This window comes from Taurulus bubalis (assembly GCF_910589615.1).
Source record: "Taurulus bubalis genome assembly, chromosome: 4".
Lineage (NCBI taxonomy): Eukaryota > Metazoa > Chordata > Actinopteri > Perciformes > Cottidae > Taurulus > Taurulus bubalis.
This window is the reverse complement of record NC_136592.1, coordinates 22,274,240-22,302,236: the sequence shown is the minus strand read 5'-3', so window position 1 is coordinate 22,302,236 and position 27,997 is coordinate 22,274,240. Positions and strand designations below refer to the sequence as shown.

Here is a 27,997-nt window from a genome sequence, read left to right as displayed (position 1 = left end):
TGTATTTTTCCAAATTCATCCGTGAGACCTCCATACCCTTCTGTTCACACACACACACTCACACAAAAAAAACCCAGGAGGGGCTGTCCTGTGGGCGGGGAGTATGATAATAGCCTCTAGAGGAAGTGAGCGCAGAGTAGTGGAATGTAGTTGCCATTAGTGGGAGTTGAATTGAGGCTGGCTAACAGCTAGCCTGCTATGTTGAGTTGCTGAGCTGGAGACGCAGAGGATAGGGATGAAAACATGCCTCACTTCACAGTGGTACCGGTGAAGGATCAAGCTCAGTCCAACTGCGACAGTCTAGAGGGGATTAACTGGGTGGATTACAGGGACACTGGACAAGACTACCCTGGTCATCAAGATACTGTCAGCTCTGATGGTAGGTGTCACCTAAGTAACTTTTGCTCAGCTCTTAATCTCTCAGCTGGGACACAACATGAAGTTTTGAACTTACAAAATGTGTCCTAAAAGTTATTCTGAGTGTAGAGTGTGTGTACAGAGGAAGGCGTGCTTTGTCCTGAGAGCTCTATGAACAGCTGGTTGTATGGTTACCATGGCAATTCTCCAGGGCCAGAAAGCAGTTTTCCTACATAGGTCTGTAGGTCTTTTTTTTACAGTGTTGAAAAAACAATACTTTTATCATGTTGGAGTATACATTGTTTTGCCTGTGGAAGCCTTTTAAAATAAATTCAGGGACAAATGAGACACAAAGCGGAAACAATGAAAGGGGTGAGAACTGTGGTGGACAACATAAAGTGGGGTGGGACTGTGTGAGGGGGGGCCCTGGTACCGCTGCAACAAGAAAAGACCTCAAGTGCTTCCTTGCACAAAAGATGGAGCTCTCTTTGTGCCAGAGGGGGGGATTTCCTTTCACTGCTCAACAACACAGGAGCAGATTTCTCTCTTTTCACTTCTCTGTCACAGCGTTTCTCTCACTGTCCCTCACTTGTTTCTCCACTCCACTCAGCATTAAAAGAGAGAAAGGGAGGACATAGGGAAGACTAGCAGAGCAGTGAGGAGTGTGTAGCTGCTGGGTAGGATTATGTGCTCATTTGTGTGCTGAGTAAACCAACCCGGGGAACATAGTTTTTAATAAAAGACACACATGGGCTCAGCTTTGCAATGAAGCACCCACGCTTCACCAAGTGCCCAGCAGTCTGTGCTGGGCACTAACCCACACACTGACTGGCCACCCACTTATAGTACCTTCCCGTCATGCTGACTGTGATCTCCCGACAACTGAAAAACATCAGAAAGGATCAGAGTTCAAGGCTGTAGACGCTTCTCGCTCGTTTTTACTGTGTTAATGAGCCTCCAGTGAGTGAACAACCAGTGTGTGTATAGAGATGGGATGCATTTCTGTGTGTTTGTGCAGCAATGTGTGAGTGCGTATGCAGACATTTGCAGGCAAACTGGCCACGCAGATGAGATGATCTATGTTTCAGTAAGCCACAGGGTTCAAGTAGTCTGATATTTGATATTTGAAGCATAACACGGAGAAATCAATCAAAGCACATGCTGACCCAGCTCTCTGCTTGTATACTTCTGGAATGCATGGACGTTACCCTTTAGAGCCAAATGACAATTTTCAAACACCAGATATGCAAGTTAATACACTCATAGGATACTGTACAAAACAGAGATTTAAGGGATAAAAAGTAGTGGCTTGAAGGTTGTCTAATTAGAACTCTGTTCTAGGTTTTGATGATAGAGGAAACACAGATGTCCTGATATAACCCTTTTTATGGGCGAGTTTCACACAAGCTTGTTGCTCCGTCCGTTCCCTTCCTGCTGTCATAATTTTCTATTACCCACCAGAGGAGAGCTTTCTGAAGCCTCAGAACAACAACCACCAGTAATAGCTGCATGGATGACGTTATGCTGGAAAGGTTGAAAAGGAGGAGAAGAAGAAGAAGAAGAAGGAAGTGTGACTGTGATGAATGATGAGACGGAGCAAAGGGTACGCAGTATGTTACCATTAACGTTCAAACACATGTGTGAACTCTACAGTGCACAGAGCCTCAAGTCAATAGTGGACTGCATTGTTTTGGCATCTTTACTGTGTTTTCTAAGAGTTATTTAAGTATCATATCAGAATTATTATTCTGCATGAATTCAAAGAGAAATATGTTTTCTTAAACCTAGAGTGATACACTTAGAAAGAGGTTTAGAACATGTACAACATACTTAGCAATTTTAGGCATATACTGTACATATTAAATACTTCTCCAACTTGAGTTTTACATGCAGCATTATGACATTATGCAGGCAGTGAACATTTGGGTGGGAAAGTATGGTGGTAAATCTAAAAGTGGTTGTTTGTACTGGATGATTTCACCATGGGAGTGGTGGGTATGTTCACGGTGGATGTCTCAGCTATGCAGCGTGACGTCTAAAGCATGGAGGAAGTGATACAGTGCACGGTCTGTTTCAGCCTGTGTGCTCTATTCAGTGCAGGACAGGACCAACACTGTAGTCACTGTAAGTGTGCCGTACTCCTGAGCAAGAGCAACTACCCTGAAGTAGCCTTCACATTTCAGGGAAGAAAGTTGGAAAGTTGGTTGCTGAGACTTGCTCTTCTTGGTTTGCATGGTTGCTTGTTGCTTGTTTGGAACATAATTTGTCTTCAAAGAAAGATGCCGTCCTATTATGCGACCAATATCTGGTTAAAATCTTGTTTGCTCAATTTCTAGTTTGTAAAAGTCAGAAGGTAGCAAGCAATTTTTTATTTTAAAGTCTGTTTACACTTTCTGTTCTGATGAGAGCTTCCAATTTTTTGCTTAAAATGCACCATAACAATTGAAAGAAAGGGGCATTTGTGGAAATATGTTGCAAGCCCCTAGGAATGTTTTCTTTTTAATTTTCCATCTGTGAGCCGGCATTTCTGTTTTTAAATTATATTTTTGAGGCATGATTTGTTTAAATTCAAAACAATGGAAAAGTGAGCAAGAGCCACTATTCTTTCTCTTCTTAACTACTACCTACGTGTCCTTTGGCGCAGCAAGTAGAGATCCCTCATGTATCAGAGTATGTGAAGCAAGGCAACAAATAATATTCCATAAACTGAATAAATCCAAGATGCAGGAAATATTACTGTTCATCCAATAAATGACCCATCAATGAAATTAAATTATATAACTACGATTATTATTTTTTCAATATAAATATAAAAAAAGTAATTTGATCTATTGTAAATATTTTGATCAGTGCATAAAAAAGTGCAGGTATTTCTGTGTAAATAATATAACCACGTCATGCAAATATGTCTTTTGCTTGTACTGGCCTCAATTAAACAGATGCCAAGAACAGGTGTCATGAGTAGGGTTGGGTACCGAGAACCGGTGCCAGTATGGCACCGGTTCCAACACGTCCGGTACCTACCGGACCGAAAAGCAATGCAGATTTCGGTGCTTCCTTCCGGTGCCTGAGCCGATTTAAATACTTTTTTTTTTTACACTACTCTGTAAAGTTGCACGGTATATAGATACTAAAAAGGTAGCGCGGTGCCCGCACGTTAAAAACGATTATTAAAATCGCGCGGATCAGAGCGCACTCGCTGCTCTGCTCTCTGTCTGCCTGCATGCAGAGCGGGGCTCGAGGGGGCGGGGCTTCAGGCGCTCACACACACAGTGCGCGCACACAGATCGCTGGAGACACGAGCACGAGCTTTTGAACGTCGTCCTTGGCTTGATGGAACAAATCTCTCCAATTGATATTAATGATGACGTGTAGTCCAGTAAAGCAGCAGTTTTAGGATCCAACAGTGTCTGAGTTCTTTTGCAGAAGAAAAAGTAGAAAGAAGAAAAAGAATTGCCTTGGCAATAAAAAAGTATCGGTTCAGGCACCGTTTAGGCACCGGTATCGTTTTAAAAGTATCGGTTTAGCACCGGTATCGGAAAAAACCCAAACGATACCTAACCCTAGTCATGAGTGGATTATTTGGAGAATGCTGCTGTTTGTTCCTGCTCATCTCTCAGGAGAACTGGATGACCTCAGAAAACTTTTGAGAGACAAACACTGTGGTGGAACAGAAATGTGGAGCTGATGACGAAGTTAGAACACATTCAGACAGACACACAAACACTTAACAACCCTTAACAACTCTACAGTGAGTTTTGTGATACTGTGATACCCTAATAGATGATAAAGAAGGCCATGCTTTAACTACATTATTTTTCACAAATAATTTCCTATGACGCGACTGTGTTGCCAGCCAATTATCTGCCATCTTCGCTCTATCTGCTCATTCACATCAAAGTGACAACCAGGCCATCAGAGCAGCTCAGCTTTGGTTGTTTTTTTTCCCAATGTGTACGTCCCGTTCTTCTTGAAATGCATTCAGTTTGTCCTGGTATTACCAAGTTCTCCTTCACTGTCTCCCTTTTGACATTTAACAGAGATCAGGGAAAAAATAAATACTGCACTGTCCATGAAAACATAAACAGTTTAGTGTGTACATAAATGATTTCCACTGGTGTGTGATGAATGTGAAACTTGTGGACATGATCACAGCTGTAGCGTGCTCAGATTGTTATACAACAGAAGTGTTTGGACAGAACTAGATAAGAGCATGAAGCACGCAAACATTGCCCTCGTGATTGCGGACAAATTCTAGCAATTTTAACTTTAGCAGGCTTGTGTGTTTTTCCAAACTTCTCAGGCAGAAACAAGTGTGTTAGCAACACTGATCATTGGGAATCATAACAGGATAAGTAACTTCCAGCAAAGCAGCAACAGGGTTCTACTTTATGGCCTTTACAGAAGCTTGTAACTTAAATGTATGATGTTCTGCCAGTCTTGGAAATCATTTTTAGGCATAAATGTGAGTGTGCAATGAAATATGAAATTTGCACCAGTCTTTTTTGGACATTGTAATACAGTAACTATGTTTGCATTGGCTTCAATGGAACCAGTGGTTCCCAAAAGCTGATAATCAAAAGTTCCTAAAAGGACCTCATACTTGATGATGATGTGTGATTTCTGAACATGTAGAATAACACCTGCATAGATGTCCTGACCTTTTAATATTGCTGAAGGGCATCTTTTTGTTCACTTTCCCTTTTTTTGTTGACAAGAAAAGACAGTCAGACTGCAATGCATCGGTGTATAGGAGGAGTACATTCACGACTACTTCCTCTGTGGACAGGACCGGGTACAACAGTTAACATTGTGTTTCCTACCTACACAGCAGTGTGCTGCACAATGATATTAACGGGGGATCGTGTGTAGATGAACAAGGCAGTGAGTGTTTATCTGTACCATAGACTCTACAGACTATAATCTGCCCATGTAACATGCACACAAAGCAAACATGTATGTATTATATATTTATGAGTGTGGGTTGTGTGTGCAGCAAACGTGCAGCCCATTTAGTTAATTTGTGTCCTTTTGAAAGTCTGCTGTACAATGCACCTCTCCCCGCCCACCTTTACCCCTTGAGCTAATCAGGTTGAGCCGCCGTCCTTTTCTCATCATTAGCACCCATCAAAGCTGATATGTTTTTCTGTATGGCTCAGCAGGTTAGCATTCCAATGCTCTGTTCAGATGCGGCTCCACATAGAGCACAGCTACTACAGCTAACACTTGGCCTATTGCTACAGGTTAGAGGCGAAAAAAGTACAGTGAAAAAGAAACGCCATAAAAAGCTAGTAGCAATTTTCCAAAAGAAAAATAAGTTTTAACTATCTATTATTTTTACTTTTACCTGTTGGCATTACCAACATGACAGTATATGCTGACATATACTGTGTAGGCCTATACAATGTAAGGGGTAGGGCATATATCTATATACACATATTAAAACATGTAAATAACTACATTCGTGAGTGACTTACTGTATTGCATTGGATTGTACAATGCATTGTGGGAAGGTAAGGGAGCTGTTAATCAGTGCACTGGAATGATTATAGGAATGCCACGGATAATTTTACAGGCCCAGAAACATAAACAATGAGCAGGATCTGCAATAGGAAATAAGTTTAAAATGATAAGTTTAATCAGTTGGCCTGCTGCCTCGCAACAGTTGTATTATGTTTCCTAACCCAGTGGCATGCTCACATCTAGCAATGCTTTGACAACATGCAGCTTACAAAAGCAGAGGGAGCAAATTAAATGAAGAAAAGAGCAAAGGATATGCACATGTCTCCTTTACTGTCTCTCTCTATTTTACACACACAAACACTTAGCCAAACATGCACAACTTCACCTCAATCAGTAGAACATTTTTGCCAACTGACTGCACAAAGCAGAGTTGGCTCAGCTAAACTACTTCTCTGCCTCTTGGTGTTAAGTCCTAAGTGTTTATTAAAGGGGAGGTTTAGCAAAGAAGCTTTTTCAAACCATAAGAAGCTAATGGACATGGATATTGTTTTCCATGACTCATTGGCTTTTGACAAAAAAGGGCAGAGACATTACTGTTAAGTTCCCTTCTGCCTGTAACATTGAAATATAAAAGTGAAACCTCTTGGATATTTGAAATATCCCACCTAAGTACACTGGAGTCTTGGCAATGTAAACTAAGGCCCTGCTCGCTGAAAAGTCTTGAAGAAGTTTCTGGGAGATTCTTTTGGGACCAATAACAAATCATATTGATGTTGTCTGTAAATGTGTCTGAGACATTGTTTTTCTGTTTACGTCATGTACTTTGCACTTTGAAAAGACTTGACAACGTAGCATCTTCTCAGTGAATTGCTCTAGTTTAAACACGCAGCAAATGATACCCAGCATGTCCAAAACACAAACATTTGCGTTGGAATTTTTGTGCAATACTAAAAGCTCAGAATCAGAATCAGAATCAACAAAAACTAAACTATTACTTATAAACATGGCTATCGTGTGTATTAGTTAGATAGTACAAGTTCACCCCAACACCAACACTTTATACTTCTTTGATAAGAAACCTACTGTAATGTAATGTACTGTAATGATACAGTAGCGTGTCTAGTTAGTCAGTGGAAAGTAAAAGTCATGTACGCCCTTGCTTAACTTTTCTACCTTGGTTAAGCCTTCTGTGAATGTCTTTGATCTTCTGTCAGTGGTGGTGAGCTGTTTTGGTGGGGTCACAGGTGACGCCTCTGTGCTGTTCTGGGCGCACAGCAAGACTCTTATGTGCCTTCATAACAAGCCAGTTAATCTTTAATCTTTTTAATTAGACATTTGATGTCAGGTTATTAACAAGAGACCCCCACTGTCTCCTCATTGTTAAAGTGTCTTTTATTTTGCTGGTCATGGAATGAGCCGGAAGCTGAACTATTTTTAGGTTTTAACATTATGATAGTCTTTGGAGCAACACCGATTGAGTACAGCTCCCGCCAATAAACGTTTGAATGGACGTAATTTTATGGAGAAACATCCATCTGCATTGCCCCAAAAATGCCAGATGTCTCTTTTAAATTATACTCAGTGCCTCTATCTCATCTCCAGTAGACTCCCTACATTGCTGCTTCTAACACATTACGTTGCCTTTATACCATGCTACTGACAGCAAGGCGACACTAGAGGCCAGTGTTGGCATTGTTTTTACTCTTATCTCTTCCCAGGCATGACTCCCATCCAGCTGTGTTGTTCGGGATCTGTAAAGAGAGACCAATGGGAATTTGGCTTTCATGCCTCAAATTATCTCAATTTTGTCCAGATTTTTGCATCCTTTCGATTCTTTGAAACAAAGCTTGCTTTAGTTGAGAAAATGTACATCATGTCTTGTCTCTCATGTGCCATGCATGTGTTTTGCACTTGAGATTGTTAGTCAGAGAGTTACCACCGTATCTTCCACTCCCCCCACCTCCCCTCATTGAGCACCATGTGTTAAATCAGGCCCCTGCTGAGTATTCACCCCGGGCAACCGAGTGTCCTGGATAGTAATCGACAATTCCCCAAGCCAGAGCACAGAGTACTCTGTTGCAGTCTGGACACAGCTCATAACTATGCTTACCCAGAGTGAAGGCAGTGGGACACAGAACACAGGTGAGTGAAGATGAGCACTGAAGCTCAACCAACTCACTTACAACGAAGCTGCTATATTTTCAACGCTGTTAAGAATATTTGTCCTGCCCACTTGGTAAATTGGCAGACTTTTTGTTACAGGATTAATTTTTGCTTTGAGATGTTGTTGTTAAAGTTGACATGCTCTAATAACCCAAGGTCAAGTAATTTCTAGATAATGAGGTGTATGAATGTGTGTGTGTGTGTGTGTGTGTGTGTGTGTGTGTGTGTGTGTGTGTGTGTGTGTGTGTGTGTGTGTGTGTGTGTGTGTGTGTGTGTGTGCTACTTTGCATGCAATAATTGCCCCAGGAACTGATCTTATCTCTGCTTGATTCTTTTCTTCAAAAGTTAATGAGAGGAAAATCTAATTACATGTCTGTTTATCACCTGGACTTTGCTTTGTCGGCCTGTGATGTGTTTGGCCCTTCACTGTAGCTTCACTGCATGATTTGTGTTCCTGAGGTTTACTGCTTTATGGGGATTATTAAGCTGTTCACATTATAATTAATAGTGACAGTTAAAAGCTGAATATTGAAAGAAATTGCAATGGAAAAATTGGTATAGTATTTTATTGTCTACTTTGTTTTATTAATTACTGCAAGCAATGCCACTGTGGAGCTATTTATATTTACTGGGGACATTATTTAAAACCTTGACTGTTTTCATTGTTTATCCATCAACGACTTTTAATCTAACACCTTGCATAAAAAACATGTTATTAAATTCCAGCTATCTTTTTTTATTTGTTATCAAGTACCACATTGTGGATGTAATTGGGACTCTTTGAGCCAATAATAGTAGGTCCATGGTAGTTTTAATTAATTCAATTAACATGTTATTTTATTTATTTATTTATCTAAAAATGACACAGCATTAAGCTGAAAAGCATACAATTCTAAAATAATATGATATGTATTTCTGATCTTGAAGAAATGTAAGTAAGCATTGATTTCACCTAATTGTGTGCCTTGTTACATTAGAGAAGCCTCTGAATTAACATTGACATCATTGGGCATTTTATACCAAGCATGGTAAATTGTTTTTTACAGTAAATAAGCATTGTCTTAAGACAGGGTGGTGCAGAACTATTGAAGGTTTTACAAACTTTCATAGCAATCAGGTCTCTGTCAGTGAAGCACATTCACTTGATGTTGCAGTTTATTTTACCAGGATGCCTCCAATATATCTTTAAGAACAATGTTTCCCTGGTTTATTGGCAGGTGAATATATATTTGATTGACCTAGCCAAATTGTTGCTTGGCCAAAAAGCAACTTTTTCTTTATTGTTAACCTTAAGTAATTTATCCTCTCTAACAGGACACGGGAATCACAAAGAAGACAGTCCATTTCTCAACAGTGCTGATGCTGCCTCTAAGAAGAATGACTTCTACGACAGGAACTTGGCATTGTTTGAGGTCTGTTATTTTGATTTACCAATGTTTCTGTCAGAGGATAGACTTGTACCAAACTCATTAATTTAACTTCCTCTCTTTCTTCCTCCAGGAAGAGTTGGACATCCGGCCGAAGGTCTCTTCTCTGCTCAGCCGCTTGGTCAGCTACACCAACATCACCCAAGGAGCCAAGGAGCATGAGGAGGAGGAGAGCGCCTCCCGTAGGAAGACGCCCAAGGTCAGGAGTCGGGTCACAACAGAAGAACACGATGCCTCGCTGTTTTTTTTTTAATCACTTGTACACTCTTTGGAGGTTTAGAAACAGTATCCTCCATCTCTGGCTCTCTCCTTGCCTCGCTATCCAAGTTCTAGTTCTGTATTAAGAGTTGTTGATTGATTGCTCATGGCTTTGCAAGCTCTGTTGTGCGACTGTGGCTGTTTAAGACCTGGATCCATGCAAAGAGCTGATAACATGATTAAATGACCTTTAAAAAAAAGAAGAACAAATCAATACACAATACACGTGTTTCCTCCAATGTCATGGTCAATATTCTCTCTCTCTCTCTCTCTCTCTCTCTCTCTTTCTCTCTCTCTCTCTCTCTCTCTCTCTCTCAGTCTCCCAACATGGGCACTCTGATGGGAGTCTACTTGCCGTGTCTGCAGAACATCTTTGGTGTCATTCTTTTCCTCCGACTGACGTGGATTGTTGGGATGGCTGGCATCATGCAGTCCCTCCTGATTGTCTTCATGTGCTGCTCGTGTGTTAGTATGAGCACACACACATGTACTGTTCTGCTGTAAATACACACGCACACACACATACTGTACTGCACACGTTACTTCACTGTGTTGATTCTGCCAACAATGTGAGCCAGCTTGTATTGCTAAACCAATCAATATAATTCACATGGTTGCATTAGCTTAAGTAATTATTTAAAGGAACCAGTCATCAGAAAATCTAAAATACATATGTTTCCCTTTGCCTGTAGCGCTAATTATCAATCTAGATTGTTTTAATCTATAGTTCTTTCCAGAAATCATGTTACTCATGATAATCCATGTTAATTCACGTACCAGCCACACATGTGTGTCCTTTTCCATCGTAATCATATGTTGTCGTTTCCCTTACAGACAATGCTCACAGCCATATCAATGAGTGCCATTGCTACTAACGGTGTTGTTCCAGGTAATTCTTTAAACCCTCAAACTCCATTATATTCACTGAATAAGTCCCTTTGCATACTGTTCATTTATCCAGCACACATTCTCGATAAGTATTATATTTATATATATCATTCTGATTTTGTGAAATAGTAATTGTCATTATTGGGACATAAACTGGTTTTTAAATAATAACTTGCTTGGACACAGACTGTGGGCTTTGCAGTGGTTGTGTAACACTTTGTTTGACTGTTGTAGCTGGAGGAGCATACTTCATGATCTCCCGCTCCCTTGGCCCTGAGTTTGGAGGAGCTGTGGGACTGTGCTTCTACTTGGGCACTACCTTTGCTTCTGCCATGTACATACTGGGGGCCATCGAAATCTTCTTGGTCAGTTTTCTAAAATATTATTCTGTGGTTTTATTCTAGCTGACATTTGTATGCCTATATATGACTCCTAAATGCTATTCTACATAAACATATGTCAGCTATTACATTCATTTTAAATGCACTGTATATTACAATAAAGGTCCTGTTGTAAAATGATTCTCTCTTCAGAAATATCTGGTCCCCCAGGCGGCCATATTTCACGCCACAGACACCCTTGGGAGTGACAGTGCCATGCTGAACAACATGCGAGTCTACGGCTCTATCTGCCTCAGCTTGATGGCTGTGGTGGTTTTTGTCGGAGTCAAATATGTCAACAAGCTGGCCTCTCTTTTCCTGGCCTGCGTCATTATCTCAATTGTCTCCATCTATGCTGGGGCATTCAAATCCATGACTCATCCCCCAGAATTCCGGTAAGTCTGAAGAATAAACATGTGCCTTAACAGAAAGTAGTGTAAATTATGGTGACGATGCAACTGATTCAGTTCTTAAGGGGGAGAGAGCTCTAATTGTGTTAATTCCAAATGGATAAATAATGCAGATTTCTCTATTGGTATTAGTATTTTGTTAAATTATAGCTTTTTCCTGTTATGATTCTGGCCACCGGTTGGTGGTGGAAGTAATGATGGCTAACATAGTCATGATTCTAATTGTGTCCATGTTATTGCTGTAGGATCTGCATGCTGGGAAACAGGACGTTGGTGAGAGATCGCTTCGATGTTTGTGCTAAGACTGTGATGAAGGGCAACATCACAGTACCCAGTCAGCTGTCGGAAAGCTTCTGTCTGCCGGGGAACATGAGCAGTGCTCAGTGTGATGACTACTTCAATGAGAACAATGTGACAGAGATACAGGGAATCCCAGGACTGGCCAGTGGGATTATTAGAGGTACATGTACCATAAATTGCAGAGGGATTCAAATATACAGTATGAGATTTTGTTATATGAAGTTAATGACACTTAATGTACCAATTATTTATATATATATATATATATATATATATATATATATATATATATATATATATATATATATATATATATATATATATATATGTATATATAGCAATAAAGGGGGAGGAAACAGTGTAAGTAAACCCAGCAATCCCTAAATTGAAATTGTATCAGTGAATAACACACAGGCCTATTATAATTGTAGTCTCTTCAAATGAGTTTGTTGCCAATGTTTTCAATGTCAGTTCTCTGTTGTTAGAGAACATGTGGGGCGACTACCAACGAAAAGGGGAGATCTTGGAGAAAGCGGGGCTCCAGTCAGTGGATGCCCACGGTGCCGTGGAGAACTTTGGCATGTATGTGTCAGCCGACATCGCCACATCATTCACACTTCTCGTGGGTATCTTCTTCCCATCTGCAACAGGTAAACAATAAGTCTACAGTCTGCATGAAAGTGCAAAATCATTCTTTCCAAACTTGTTTACCGGAAATAATTAATAATTTACATCAAACATAATTATATAATGTTAACATGTTTTTTGATGCAATACCAAGCCATCAATTGCAAATTGGATTAAGCCGCCTATTATGTTATAATATCGACATTCTTTACACAAGTAACTTGCACACAGTAAACTAGTAAAGCTTTAAACCTTCCTCTGATCCAGCCAGTAGGGGGCATAGTTAAACAGCTTTTACATGTCTTCTATTTTACATCAAAGGTATCATGGCAGGCTCCAACAGATCTGGTGATCTCCGTGATGCTCAAAAGTCCATCCCCGTGGGAACTATCTTAGCCATTACGACTACTTCACTTGTTTGTATCCTTTTTTTAGCGACTACCCACAATAAGACTAATACTCTTTGCAGATTTCATATATATATATATATCGTTGTGTCACTTTGTGCTCCTTGACCTCCTGTATTCAGATTTCAGTTCTGTGGTCCTGTTTGGGTCTTGTATTGAAGGAGTAGTCCTTCGGGACAAGTACGTTCATCTGTCTCCTACTGATAACTTCATCATAAATGTCAAGTCGTATTCTTGGTCATATTCAGTATTCATGCACTTGTAGGTTTGGAGACGGTGTTCAAAAAAACCTGGTGGTAGGGACGCTCTCCTGGCCGTCTCCGTGGGTTATTGTGATTGGCTCCTTCTTCTCCACTGTTGGGGCGGGGCTTCAGTCCCTCACTGGGGCTCCCCGCCTTCTACAGGCTATTGCCAAGGACAACATTATTCCTTTCCTCCGGGTGAGACAGTACACACCTTTCATTGTCGCTGCAAAGCAATGGCTCCCACAGACTTGACTGACATACATTTAGAGACAACAGTTACTGCATCATATAAGATAAGATAAGTTAAATAGTCAGGATGACCTCTGAATCTCATTCAATGTTGATTTGGAAATGTTTGCTAATATTTGAATTACAGGATCTTTTGAATATGATGCAGTACCAAACATGAAGTGATTTGCATTGTTTTTTATGAAGGGTTTTCCATTTTTGGTTTCAGGTATTTGGTCACGGAAAGACCAATGGAGAGCCCACATGGGCCCTACTACTGACTGGCCTCATCGCTGAGATGGGCATCCTTATTGCCTCACTGGATATGGTGGCTCCCATCCTTTCCATGTAAGCTCACATATACACATGCCAAAAACATGTGCCAAGTGTAAAATACACATGCCCAACACATTTATTTCACTCAAACACTGTGAACATGCATTTCTTCCTTTCCCAGTTTGGTTCAGGCCAACTACACCACTGACAATGCATTGTCTGCTTCAAATGTGTTGGACGTTCTCCTTGTGTTTATTCAACAGGTTCTTCTTGATGTGCTATCTTTTTGTGAACCTAGCCTGTGCAGTTCAGACTCTTTTACGCACACCCAACTGGAGGCCAAGGTTTAAATATTACCACTGGTTAGTATATTTCTTACGAGGGGTCCTTTTTACCAATCAGGTTTTCCTGGCTGTCATACTTGTAAATAATAATACTGTTCTCGTTATGCCAAAACATGTCTTCCGGCTTTATGTGTCCTATCCACAGGGCTCTGTCCTTCCTTGGTATGAGTATGTGTCTGGCTCTGATGTTCATTTCCTCCTGGTACTACGCTATTGTGGCCATGGTAATTGCTGGGATGATCTACAAATACATAGAGTACCAAGGGTATGTCTTGAGTCTAATTAGCATTTGTATATTTGTTTTTGGTTGTGTCTCTGTGTTTCTCTCATATCTGTAATGGATGCTGGTTGTTTGTCGTCCCTTATGCTTGTGTCTTATCTCTCCCACTCACAAACAACAACAGAGCAGAGAAGGAGTGGGGAGATGGAATAAGAGGACTGTCCCTTAGCGCTGCACGTTACGCCCTGTTAAGACTAGAGGTTGGACCCCCACACACCAAGAACTGGAGGTACAGCTACACCTGCAAGAGACACCTGCATCTTCTAGGGAGCCACAATCCATAGTGGGAAATGAAAGTTGTTTTCACAGCAACAAACATCCGAGACTATCACCCTCTGAAGACCAACAGATATTTCACACTGTTATGCAGTCAATTTATTTAAAAACATGTTGGATCGGAGAAGCTGCAAGTTTGATCAAAGTCCTGTCAGTGGCCAAATTGAGGAAATGACCTTAGACCCCAAATAGTTAATGTATGTGTGGCACCCAGATGGACACATGCAATAAATAATAGGTTATAAAAAAAAATGAGAGAGAGAGAGGGAGAATGATGATAATGCCATACAAATAAATCAACATATGATAGATTTACCAACCAGCTGTCATCCATACTGACACACAATGAGTAAAGGCCACAAAAAAATAAATTTTGGGAAATTGTGGCCTTAGGAAGGGTTTCATTTTTGATATTTCTCTCATGCTTGCTCAGCATTTCCAGATAATTGTTATTTTATATATGTTGAGATCACATATATAAATGTTGTCTCTACAGCATTGACCCTAGTCACAGTAAAATACTGTCATTTAACAGTTATGTGGGCCCTAGATGACTTAACATCCGTGTTTAAGCTATACATGTAAATATTTGGACATGCAAATCAAAGACTAGCTGCTTGACTTTGGTCACACCTTTGATCGTTTGACCTTTGGCTCCTATTGACTATCTTTGACTCTGCACCACAGACCTCAGCTGCTTGTGCTGTTGAAGCTTGATGAGGACCTCCACGTAAAGTATCCTCGTCTGCTCACCTTTGCCTCGCAGCTAAAGGCAGGAAAGGGTCTGACCATTGTGGGCTCTGTCGTCCAGGGCAACTTCCTGGACAGCTATGGGGAAATGCAGGCAGCTGAGCAGGTACATACTAGAAAGGGGTGTGCTGAACATGCTCTATACAATGATCTATTGTACTCTGTTGCTGACTGTGTTGCAACTAATTGTTACAAATGACCACCTTTTGTGATGTGGAAAGCACAATGAAGCGAAAACATGCTTCATTGTGAATTTTCAATTTTTGTGACGTTTCTTCCACAGCAACAGTTTTTGAAGCATTTGTCACTTTAATCAACGGGCATGGCTGAAAACAGCTTGTTGTTGTCACTACAATATGGAGCCAATGAGTCATTTCGGATAAAATAAGGGACTGTTGCAGAAACATTTTTCATAATATGATGTGTTTGGTAAAATCCAATCATCCAATTTGCGATACACATCTTTTATTTTAAAGCATATAGTATGGTTTACCTGTTTGAACATGGTTTATCTGCTTACTCCTTATTGTGGTCATAGACTGCAGCTCATTTTATCCAATTTTTTTCCACCAGGCCATTAAGAATATGATGGAGATTGAGCGAGTCAAAGGTTTCTGCCAGATCGTGGTTGCATCAAAGGTGCGGGAGGGTATTGTCCACCTGATTCAGTCCTGTGGTCTGGGAGGCATGAAGCACAACACTGTGATGATGGGCTGGCCTTATGGCTGGAGACAGAGTGAGGACCCTCGTGCCTGGAAGACTTTTATCAGTAAGAGTCTCACTGAAATACTTTTTTTTATATACTGTTTACAAGCATAAGTATTTAGTTGTCACACTTAAATGCACTTAACAATCAGCTCACTATTAGGAACTTAAATATAGAGCAATTGTGGGTTTGAAAAAGCTTATTTGAACATACTATTTGGAATACATTTTGTGCTAGTTTCCGTTTGGCTTGTACAGAATGTAAGCTGTTGCAAAAATACATTCATACAGTACAGTTAATATCCATGCTTCCATGTTTTCATCTCTACTCAGCCACAGTTCGCTGCACCACAGCTGCCCACCTGGCCCTGATGGTGCCCAAGAATGTGTCCTTCTACCCGAGCAACCATGAACGCTTCACAGATGGCAACATAGACGTTTGGTGGATCGTCCATGATGGGGGGATGCTAATGCTGCTGCCTTTCCTGCTCAAACTTCATAAAGTGAGAAGGCAGATATTTTTGAGTTTCATTCCAATACGTTATTTTACATGTTGCAAATAAAAAAAAGGTTTATTGTGTTTTCTGAAAGCAACTATAGTCATATGTTTGTGGTATAGCACATGATATTACACTGTGGTTATATTTGCTTATTTGCATAGGTTTGGAGGAAATGCCAGATGCGTATCTTTACTGTAGCCCAGATGGATGACAACAGCATCCAGATGAAGAAAGATCTGGCCATGTTCCTGTACCAGCTGAGAATAGAGGCTGAGGTGGAGGTGGTGGAGATGGTGAGGAGCCCTCACACACGACCACGAAACTGAGCAAAAGTGAAGACTTCCATAGAGGGGTTTTTTATCGCTAGAACCAGAACAAATTGAACTGAGTAATAAAACCAGATAAATAAAATCAGATGCTCATAATTACAAGATACCGCAGACAGGATTGTTTCACAGAAACTGATTTACTTTAATTTCATGGTCACTCTGTCCATGTTCAACAGAGACATGTGTTTAAACTGGATTAACCACTAAAATGTTGTTTTTTTCAAATGCTACTTAAGCATGACAGTGACATCTCAGCATACACCTATGAGAGAACATTAATGATGGAGCAGAGATCCCAGATGTTGAGGCAAATGAGGCTGTCCAGTGCAGAGAGAGAAAGAGAGGTATGTTTTCTTTGTGTGTAATATTTATTCTTGAAATATTTTTAAACAAAATGCATGATAAATCATCGAGCGACAGCTGTGTTTTCATGTTTTGCTGTTTTAGGATCTTCACTACTGGTGGTCTGGTACAATTTGGGAATTTAACCTGCTCTAACTTAACTCTGTTTATTGCTATGAATAAAGGTTTTAGTTACATACAATACATTGATATCCAAGCCCTCATTATATCCCCAATGGCACTTGCAGGCCCAGTTGGTTAAGGACAGACACTCTTTGGTGCGTATGGGAAGTCTATACTCAGACGAGGAGGAGGAAGTGGTGGAGGCTCCTCGAGAGACGGTTCAGATGACTTGGACAAGAGAGAAGTGTGAGGCTGAGAGGAGGAACAGAAACAATGCACCCGAGAACTTCAGAGAACTCATGAGCCTCAAACCGTGAGTTGCACTCAGTTAACCTTCTTTACCGTCTCGTATTTAACCAATAAAACCTGGAGCATTTAATTTGTTTGAATGTTTTCTCCGTCTCTCCTTGCTGTATTCTAGGGATCAGTCCAATGTGCGGCGAATGCATACGGCTGTGAAGCTGAACGAGGTCATAGTCAATAGGTCCCATGATGCTCGATTAGTGCTGCTCAACATGCCAGGGCCACCTCGAAACACGGACGGAGATGAAAACTGTATCCTTTACCAATTTGATCAAACAAAAGGACTCTTTCATAATTGTATTGATGATTTTGGGCCGCAGTACACACCAAGTGTGTAGCATATCGTTTGGCTGATTTTACTTAACGTGTATTCCAGATATGGAGTTTCTGGAGGTGTTGACTGAAGGTTTGGAAAGAGTGCTGCTGGTCCGAGGCGGAGGTCGGGAGGTTATCACCATCTACTCATGATCAATTATTAGCTACTAGACAGGAGCATCTGCCTCATCAGAATACATTCCACCTTTTAGAAAAGAGGCAACACCTGCTGGTTAGACGCATGGATTTGTCACTTTAATTGTGAAGGATGTATTTTTCAGTACAAAATATTGGCATACACTAGAGTACATATCCACCTATATGTTTGCAACTCTGCCTTCTTGACAAATTAAATAATCTTTCTCCCTCAGAAATCAATACTTGTGTGTCAAATACAAACTTTAGATGTATTTATAGGTCATAAATATCTCCCCATATGTGGTAATACACCTTTATTTAAGAGACTATGACAGACTACATATTTTGGTACATTTTTGATATGTCAGATTTATACTTTGAAACAGCTCTTTGATTATTCTAGAAGCACATCTCTATTTATTTATTTATTTTTTTCCAACCGTTCCCCACTGAGGTAAAGCAATGTTACTGTGGATAATGGACACAGTGATTGACGTTGGTTGTGCTGTAAAGGTGGCATGCCAGAGATCATGAAGAAAGTTTTTAAAAAGAGTTATAATTTATGATTTTTTTTTTTACAGATATTTGTGTTGTTGATATGAGAGAAAAATGTATACGGATGACTTTTGAACCGTTACATTTGTACTTTTTTTACAGACCCGAAAAGCTTATCTGCACACAAAAAGACGGCTTAATTTAAAGTTATAGTCCTTAAGATTTCAATGAAATCAAACCCCACTTTGGATACTACTCATGGTCTGCATTTCTTCTGCAATAGCCATTTGATATCTTCATACTGAATTGCAATTGTAAATACCATTCTATATGGTAGTTTTCATCATAAGTGGAGTCTGCCATTCCCGTACAGGAATTAAATTGGCTTACTTCACACTACCCTTCACTGTAACACTAGTTTGTATGGTTATTCCGTAAACAAATGTCAGTTGGTATTATGTTGTAATTCTGAGAAATTAGGTGCTCAAGCAGTGTTTGCTGCAATATTAAACTGTGCTTGCCATTTCCAAGGTAACCAGTGTTGCGGCCAAATCAACCATGGCTGAAATCTTAAGGATTTCAGCTTTAAGCAATTCTGACCTCAGCTACATGAGACTTCCAGACTCTGTTTTGTGTCTTTTCAAGTCTTTTTCTAAGAAGTTGAGTATTTTAGGATATTATACTGTGTAGAGAACAACTGTTATATGATCTGTAGCCAAGAGTGTGTCCTTCCCTTCACTTAAGGGAGAACATTTTGGCACAATACAATCTTTCCATGGAAACTTTATGCTGGCAGTGTTTTGTGGAGGCTGAGTATTCATGTTAAAGAGCGATGAGGCTATTGTGTCAATGTGAAAATCCTGCACATCGTGTTGAAGTTAATAAAACATCCAAATGAGCTCACCAATGCAAATTCCTAACATTGTTGGCAAAGCATGCATCTTAATCTTAACAAGGGAAATCTTCACAGTGTTGCTGTGTGCTGTTCCAAGTTAAAGATTTTGTTTCAGTTTTTTCTACGTGCAACAGTTTTCTGTTTGGCAAAGGGCAGAATAGTTCACATAAAGATACGCTCTTTGTTTTTTAAACCTCCATGGTATTTTATTATTCTGCAAAATCTAATAAAAAGAACACCTGTTTGTAAACTCCTGCCTCTGTCCTATTTCATGCTCACTGGTCAGCAATACATAAAAAAACCTTCACAAACAAAAACTAAAATAACAACTTGTGCTATCTCAGCAGTTTCCTTCATCAGTCTCATTCAGTTTTCATAGAGATTCAGTCAGCAGAGGTATAACACATTCAATGTATACTAAATATATTTAAAAATGAATAGCAAAGTACCCTGGGATTGATGTTCTGTCAATTTAAATGTAGTTGTACTGTATATACAGAGGCGGCGTTTACAATACCTACCAAATGAGGCTACACATTAAATTATTTTTTTGAATAATGGAAAGAAAGGGATTCTCTCCTTATCTTAAGTGCTGGGGTTGCCCACAAATTAATACAGCAATCTCATTAAGCCCTCCTTTTTTATAGCAGACATGATGCATGGTCAGGTGTAGCTGAACAGAGTTTCTAAACATTTATTCAAACATAAGTAGGCTGGAAAGCAGCAGAACTATGGCTGGGATTAGCAGACTTTTTGGTTCATGCTGGGCTCTGGATGAGGGATTCTGGTGAGAGAACCCTCTTGGTCTCGGAGGTCTCAGGACCAGCCTGCATGGGTTCTGCACCTCCTCTAAGGCGATCTGGACCTCACTGGGCCGGTTCGAATTCAACTGATGACGGACCTGGGGGAAAGACAAGAGAGGGAGGTGATGCACACTAATATAATAATACACAACATACCACTTTTGTATCCTTTTATTATAGCCAAAACACTCCTGTGGCCAAGAAACAGAGCAAAAGCGTGCCTTTCAATTTCTCACCGACCCTTCATTTACCAGAGAAGGCTGTTCTTTTACACAAAATACAGTAATCTTATAGCTTACCCCCTCCACCTCTTCAAACACTCGCAAGAAGTTATTTCGAAGGACATCAGCCAACTCATTCTCCGTCCAGTTCCTTTTCAGGAGTTCCTGGATCAGGGCGGGATACTTGGACACGTCCTCTAATCCCTGAGGAAAGCTGTTCACGGAAAAGTCACATATTTTTGTTTTGTAAAAGAAACCACTCATTCTGAGAGTTTCATTCAATGCCCACCATCTACAGCACCAGCTCTCTCTTTATGCTTGTTAGTGTGGTGAACATTTTATTTAGACGGCATTATTCTTAAACGTATGGATCATTTAGTGAGGTCAGTTCGCCCAGACTGAACCAGGCCACCCTGGTAATGATAGCAGGGGTATCTTTCTATTCTTCTGTTTTCTTGTTTCTTCCTTTGGGCTATCACTTTTCTTTCTCTGGGCCACGACCAAGCGGCAGGCGCTAGCTGGGTGACGAGCCTGTCTCCTGTCTGCACACGGAGGGCAGTGTGGGGGAGGTTAAAGGGAAGAGGACAACCATTTCAAAGAATAATTGTTGATGTATAAAACTCATGTGAACTATTTTTTCCGGGTCAGACCTCCGAACAAATTTGTGGGGAAGAGCTCTGCCCATTCAATTGAATTATTTCCAAGTTTCTGTTTAATAAATACTTAAAGACATTTAAGTGTTTCACATCGCATCTGTTTTCCACTGAAGGAGATTGACAAGTTAAATTTCCATTACAGCTAGAAGTAAAAGGTTATTGATTTTTACCATTTTTCAGCCTGTTGATAGCTGAGTGCCAAATTTCGGATATCATGACAGGCTAACAAAAGCAAAGCATTGATCTGGAGAGTGCCAGAAAAAGGCGTGTACCCAACTGGTATGAGTTTTGTTTTCTGTGCAAGTTGTATATCTGAACATGCCCACTCATCCGAGTCATGGGATAGGAGCTATGTAGATGTACTGTCCCTTAATGTAGTGCTTCCAGCTATCTGCATGTTGTGACAGCAAGGGAATCTTTCTTACCCCACAGCACCTTCAAAGTCCCCTCCAATTCCTATCGACTCAGCGCCAATCACCTTCTTAATGTGATCAAAATGGTCTGCAAAACCAGGTGGAACAGTAAATCAGTTGAGATATAATAAATACAAACTACAGATTCCCCTCACGGCAAGAACAAATAAACATAGATGCCTCACCAGCCACATGAGAGATGTTTGCTTTGTTGCTGCAGGATATGAAGTTGTTGTGGATATTCACCATGATCAACCCACGTTTCTTTTTCTGAAACACAAGACACAAGTGTCACTGCCACGTCTAGAGAATGAGAAGAAATACATAGAGAAGCATTAACTAAAATAAGTATGTATAAAAACATTTTTTCGACACTAGTAGCCTTTATTTCTGTCTCATTGACATTCACTAGTTGTAATGGGAGGTGTGGTAAACATCAGGTTTATGCTCGTCTTATCTCAAACAGCCTGTAACCCTGTAAGTAATACAGAAATCTGTGGCAAAATGAGAAACACGCCCTCAAGAGGGATCTGAGGGGCCCAGAGTTGGGTTGACATAAAGTAGGAGAAATAAATCCATGTCACTGCATTGTATTACTACAGGTTCATGTATTACTTAGCAGCATATCAGAGAACTCACTGGATTTCATGATGTTTTTCTTCGTAGGGTTTCAAAAACACCCAATGCATGTTTCTTTCTGTTTCCATGGTATAGAAAACACTGAAGGTACTTAAGCTTCTATTGTAAGCAAAGCACAGCCTGCTGTATATGATAAACAAATGATCTGGAGCCAATGGGAGGAGTGAAGAAGTTAGTGAGTTGGTTAAACTGAAGCTGAATGAGGACATGAACTAATGGCGACTGAAAGAGAAATTCAGAGAATGGTGAAAGAGACACAAGTACAGTATCATCTAACTATTAGTGTTAGCTCAGAACTTCAAATAGTCAAACAGTACATTCAGGTTTGATTCTATGATCATCAACCTCACAACAATCGAGATCATTTGAGTCTCGCGCTTAGCACTCTGATGAAAGTATAGTAAAAATCGACTGAAGAGCAGTTGGATGAACACTTAGGCTCGTAAAGTTCTTGTGGTGTCTTTATTATATAACAAATAAATGGTGTCTTAATTACCATTTACAAAAACACTCACTGTGACTCATTGCTTAAGTTGGAAACTGTTCCACACAGTCAGCTGACTTGCTAATACAACACTCTAAAATATACAAAGGGCAGTTGATCCACTGTAAAATCCTAAATCTCACCCAGCATGTCATTATCAGGCTTTAACTGGTTGTAAAAATGGAACAATAAAAATACAGCAATGACATGTGAACTTAAATTCTTGATCCTGCAAATCTTCCCATATCAATTATACTGACTGTTAGTGAGTGGGCTGAAATATAATCATTGTTGAATTGTGGACACCCGTACAGAATTTATTTATTCTGTTTATACACAAGGAAAATCTAACTATGGAAACAAATTACATGTTCTTCGTCAGAGGTATACATGAGAATTGTTCAATCATGTAAATGAATAAGTGACTTGATTGATTTAAACAATCATTAATCATGCAGTGAATTAGTTTTCTCACCAGATCAAGCAGCAGCCAGTCAGGTACGTTGCGTCCATGGCTGCACACGGAGAAGGACGATGAATGGCTAAAAATAACCGGCGCCTTGGAATGCTTCAGCGCGGCCCGGGCAGTTTCCCAAGAAGTGTGGGAAAGGTCCACGATCATTCCCAGTCTGTTCATCTCCTCGACCACAGCCTCCAGAAAACACATTCAAAAGCCATTTAAAGTATCATGGAAAGGAAGTCAAATCAGCGCACAACAGGATATGGTCACACGCACGTAAACACACTCATGCAGAGAGCAATCGAGGAAGTCCTCAAAAGACCAAGCACCAATTTCAACAATAACAAGTTCACCTTTTTTTTTGGCACAATCTACGAATGCCTAGTTATGCCTAATTATGATAAACGAAGCAATTCTGTACAGTCATTGATATTACTGAAACATTAAGCTTACCTTCCCAAAGTGTGTCAGGCTGTTATTCTGTCTTTGATAAACATCATAAAGTTTTGAGGAGGATTCAGCCCTGCATTAAAAAATATATATTTTCAAAACCACAAATTGTGACAGTGTTGTCTTGAATCTCCCACTACCATAAAATCTATCCAAATAATGCTCCATTTATGGCATCTTACCTAGGCAAATTAAGCTACATGGACTGTAAAGTTACAAAGAAAGTATAGGTATACAAATATAGGTTAATTTGCATAAAGGGAAATTAATAAAATGCAAACACATTCGACCATGTGTCCCTATTGTAATTATCTGTTGTGTCATGTAACCATCATTAACTTTCTGCATGCTATAAATCATCTTTGACATTCTAAATACAATAATGTATTCAGAAGAGATCTCTTACTTACCAGGGTGTGTTGCAGGAATGTGTTAGGGTCATGGAGCGCACCCCGAGCTGGTAGAACATCCGCAGAGCTGGCAGGCTGCTGTCAATGGAGTGGCCCCCCTCAATACTTATGAGGCAGGCAATCTTATGCCTCATCGCAGAATTCCTCAGCTCTGCAATGACAGACGCACCTTTATTTCACATACTGTGTATATGCACATTATCCAAAATGAAGGGCTCAGGGGAAAAGAGCGAAGCACAATTATTTGTTTTGTGTGTTTTTTAGTGTGTCAGATTCCATTCTTCACTCAAAGTAATGATGCAAAGATGATTATTACTTTCATGTCTCTCTTTGCAAATATGGATCGTTAATAAGACATATGCAAAAGTAAGGATTCATACATAACAGGATTATGAATGTTGTTATGTACAATCACACTTGAAACAAAAATACCCCACTCATTTATAATTGCAGATAATCAACTAGATTCAATCCCTCTTTCATCTCCATAGTGGTTTTGTAGGTAAATTGCTTGGATGCCATGTTGAGGTGTACTGTACCCTGGGCAGATGTGACCAGTTCAAAGTCCTGGTACTCAGTGCACATGCGTCTGACCACATCTATTTGTTCCAGAGTCAGCCTCACAGCATCCTTCTCCTGGGCCCCACACAACACATAGACTGCAAACATCTGACAAAGGGACGGGTACACGACACAGGAGAGCCATTGAAGTTACAAAAGTGCCTGTAATTCTAGGTTTGATCTTTCTAAATCAGAAACTTAGCAGATGCTTTTATTCAAAGATTACTCTCTGAGACAACCTATTCTATAGAACAGATTCAGGATCGCGGGTGAAAGACTGATTTATTAAGTTGCAATACCTGTGCCTGTACATGGCCTGCTTGGAGTCGGGTGATGTCGGTGGCCACTTTGCTAATGTTGTAAAGGTTAACTTGGCTCAGCCGATTGTTGTGAAGTATCCTCAGCTGGAGAGCTAGGTCATTATGACTAAGCGATGGAGAGAGAGAGAGGGCGTAAGCAAAATGGAAGTAATTAAGAGGCATTTCAATTTTAAATCCATTAATTAATTAATTTCCACGATTAAAAATGCCATGTAAAAGAGACAATACACATAATTTACCCATCAATAAGGGGATATCTAGACATCAAGTCATTTGCTCTATCTCTATCAGAGTATCCAGATATCAAAGAAGACAGAGAGGAGAGAACCACAAGATGTCCAAGGGACTTCATCCAGAATCCGCTTGGCGCACTGTTTACATTTTTCCTGGAAAGCATATTCTGAGGAGAGAAAACATGTCAGTGCATGACATTGCCTATTTTGATTTCATAGTTCATTTAGGAAGTAGACTCACTGTACAGATAAGTCCCTTTTTTAATATTACAGAAGCATTGCAGTGAAAGTTAGAAACAAAACATGAAAGCATCATTGTAAACTTACACTGTGGTCAAGTGAAATGTGAATATCATTATGAAATTTAGGCACACTTTGAATTCACTTTTCTCCAAAACTGTACAGTAATGTTTGGAGGCCATGCACATGGACATAGCAGAGGTCCCATTGAACAGTACTGCAGTGGAATTTGTATATACAAACCTAAGGATCTGTTTTTATAGCTGTTTGAATATTGGGGAATTGAGCTGGCCCCCGTAGCGTAACACCTTGAATAGAGGTGCATTTAGAATTGCAACTGAGGCTCACTCGGCGGATGTGGGCTCACTTGACCGCAGTTAAACTTACTGCTTTGTATATCATGCATATTGTAAGTAGTTAGAAGATCGTTTTTTTTATCACTAATTATTAGAACATAAAACACAGTGATCAAAACCAGGCTCAAGTATCAGCTCATCATTTGATTGTTTATGAAAATGCCCACTGGACAGTATGAACAATAATGCATCCTCATGTTCCAATAATACTTTATATCTATATGATAGTGGGAAACAATTCAGTTTAAACCACGATGTACTTACCTGCTACGTCGAGAAAAAAAAAAAACTTGTTAACCACCTAATTCAACAACTGCATAAACAGTACGAACTGTCGTGCTCTCCACCCCAGTAAAATGTAGAGCAAACCTGCACAACAACTGGTAGTTGTGCTGACTGATGCATTCAGGTCATGGCGGGGGGAAAACACATTCAAACATTTTTTTACGCATTAAACCAACAGAAAACAATGCTGTCATTATAATTCCAGACGGACTTTAACTTCTACTCCTTCTCCTTGTATATTATTCGCTTCTAAAGCCTGTACGTTTTATAAATATTGCAGTGAGTGCAGTTAACGGTGGTTACATATAGGATAAGCAAGAGGAGGAATTTACGAGGAGTACCTGAAAGCACCGTAGAGACTTGTGGATTTGTTGTTGCCATCTGTTGGCCAATTAATGTAATCGCTACCTTAAAAGACTCCCAGCAAGCTCCAGGTGCAGTTGCCTGCTCACCTCCCACGCGCACAACGTTTTTACGTGTGTCACGTCTGCAATGGTGATTACTTTCGAGCCACTGGGCTCCTATGTTTATGTTTTGCTAAAGTATTTATTCGTAAAAAAAAACAAAACCCACGCGCTCAAATATAATACTGTCCAGATTTCCAGACCGCGTGTGTCGTAACAGAAACAACGTTGTAAAATGTACAAACACATGGCACTCGGATGTGACACCGAATTTCGGAAGCTTGGCCTCGGAAAGCGAGTAGTAAGTCGAAAGATTTTAAGCAGACGTGTGAATACTGATAACGGAACAAAGATGGACATAGATTAATAAACTTATTTGAACAATTAAATAAAAAACATCTAGCATTAATATGCCCACAAGCTAGCTGTGTGTGTGTGTGTGTGTGTGTGTGTGTGTGTGTGTGTGTGTGTGTGTGTGTGTGTGTGTGTGTGTGTGTGTGTGTGTGTGCGCGCTCTATCAGTTTCCAATTGAGTTTTTGAGGCAAGGGTGAAGGATTGTTGAGTTGGAGAAAGGGCTGTAGGATTTTTGTTGTTGGGTCACTTTTAAGGTTGCTGGCTATTCCCCTGACTCTCTTTTGTTTGGGAGGGCTCAGGTGGTCCCACTGAATATCTGCCTGGGGCAGGATGTGGAGGATTTTCAGGGTAATGTGCATGCATGGGTTGAGGAGCATCAGATGCCTTTTGTTTTGTCACAGTCTTTGTGTTGCAGCTTAATGGAATTCTTCATTATTTAAATATTTTTACATCTGTGCTTTTCATACTGTGTGACATGTCAAAAACATGTGAAAATACCTATGCTCAAATCTCAAATGTAAAAAACAAAAACAATGATTAGCTTAGGTTGACAACATAGAGCACAGTACTTTGATATCAAGACTACATAATTCCTCAACCCATAAATGTTTTTGTTAAAAGGTTGAACGAGCAGCTCCAGAGGCAGGTTGAACTTCCTGAGACGGAGCAGGAGGTGCTGGGTGGATTCCAGAATCCTGAAGAAAGGACAAATCAGAGTTTGGTGTTTGGAGCACACAACAAAACCGGGCGAGAACAACATCCCGAGGTAAGAGTGCATTTATCTTTAGAGGTTGTTAAATATTGATTGGTTCGCACTTCCCTTGAATGCTATTAGGTGTTTTTTATACATCACCCAATCAGAATGTGATAAACATCTACCAACTAAGATGTGTACGGTGGCACGGTATTTGCACGAGTTTGGTTCTTTAGCATTCAGTGGTGGAGGAGGTCTTAATAGTTTATCAGAGTAGTGATGGTAATGGCGATTTAGCTGTTAATGGGTTTGTGATAATTGTTTTTTTTGCCTGAGTGGTACTTTGGTTTTCTTTGCAGAGAGGAAAGCCACTGGTGTGTAAATAATGCCTGCTCTGTGAGTGCAGAACAACAAAGTGTTTAGAACCACATGTGGTGTAAAACAAGGATGGCAATAATTTGCCATGTGGTATTTTATTTTCTCATGTAATGATAAAGGGATGCTCGTTGCTATCGTAGCATTCAAAATGAACCTTCTTTAGATAATTAATTCCTCCCATAGTTACCCTTCCTGGTCTGTGGGGGATTCAGTATGATCACATTGGCCACAGCCTTGCTGGTGTAAATTTACTAAGATAGGGAGAGTTATATCTGCATTTTAATTTGACTGATTTGAATGACTATCTGTTGTCCAATTCAGAACCACCAGTCCAAATGCATCAGGTGATCTGGTATGGATTTTGGATACGTGTTAGGTTTTCACTTTGTGCTGCCAGAAGCCCTAAGTAAGA

The 27,997-nt window shown here is 40.1% G+C and overlaps 2 protein-coding genes across 2 annotated transcripts; one reads left to right on the top strand and one right to left on the bottom strand.

The window, feature by feature from the left end:
* The first annotated feature begins 237 nt into the window (after window positions 1-237).
* slc12a4 (solute carrier family 12 member 4) lies at window positions 238-17,892 on the top strand. Its single transcript, XM_079216675.1, has 24 exons — window positions 238-379; window positions 9,298-9,395; window positions 9,484-9,609; window positions 9,987-10,133; window positions 10,503-10,557; window positions 10,791-10,921; window positions 11,090-11,331; window positions 11,592-11,806; window positions 12,132-12,296; window positions 12,595-12,693; window positions 12,803-12,860; window positions 12,946-13,120; window positions 13,383-13,501; window positions 13,693-13,791; window positions 13,919-14,038; window positions 14,178-14,282; window positions 15,017-15,185; window positions 15,653-15,848; window positions 16,118-16,287; window positions 16,446-16,577; window positions 16,850-16,957; window positions 17,204-17,391; window positions 17,500-17,633; window positions 17,758-17,892. Exons 1-24 carry the CDS (start codon window positions 244-246, stop codon window positions 17,847-17,849), a joined length of 3,279 nt encoding a protein of 1,092 aa, XP_079072801.1. The 5' UTR covers window positions 238-243; the 3' UTR covers window positions 17,850-17,892.
* Window positions 17,893-19,906: 2,014 nt separating this feature from the next.
* dpep2 (dipeptidase 2) lies at window positions 19,907-25,038 on the bottom strand (the record flags this gene model as incomplete). Its single annotated transcript, XM_079216676.1, has 10 exons — window positions 19,907-20,125; window positions 20,327-20,462; window positions 21,330-21,405; window positions 21,503-21,587; window positions 22,916-23,092; window positions 23,354-23,423; window positions 23,761-23,911; window positions 24,300-24,429; window positions 24,621-24,747; window positions 24,881-25,038. The coding sequence occupies 10 exons, from the start codon at window positions 25,036-25,038 to the stop codon at window positions 19,919-19,921; spliced, it is 1,317 nt and encodes a 438-aa protein (XP_079072802.1). The 3' UTR covers window positions 19,907-19,918.
* Window positions 25,039-27,997: the final 2,959 nt, after the last annotated feature.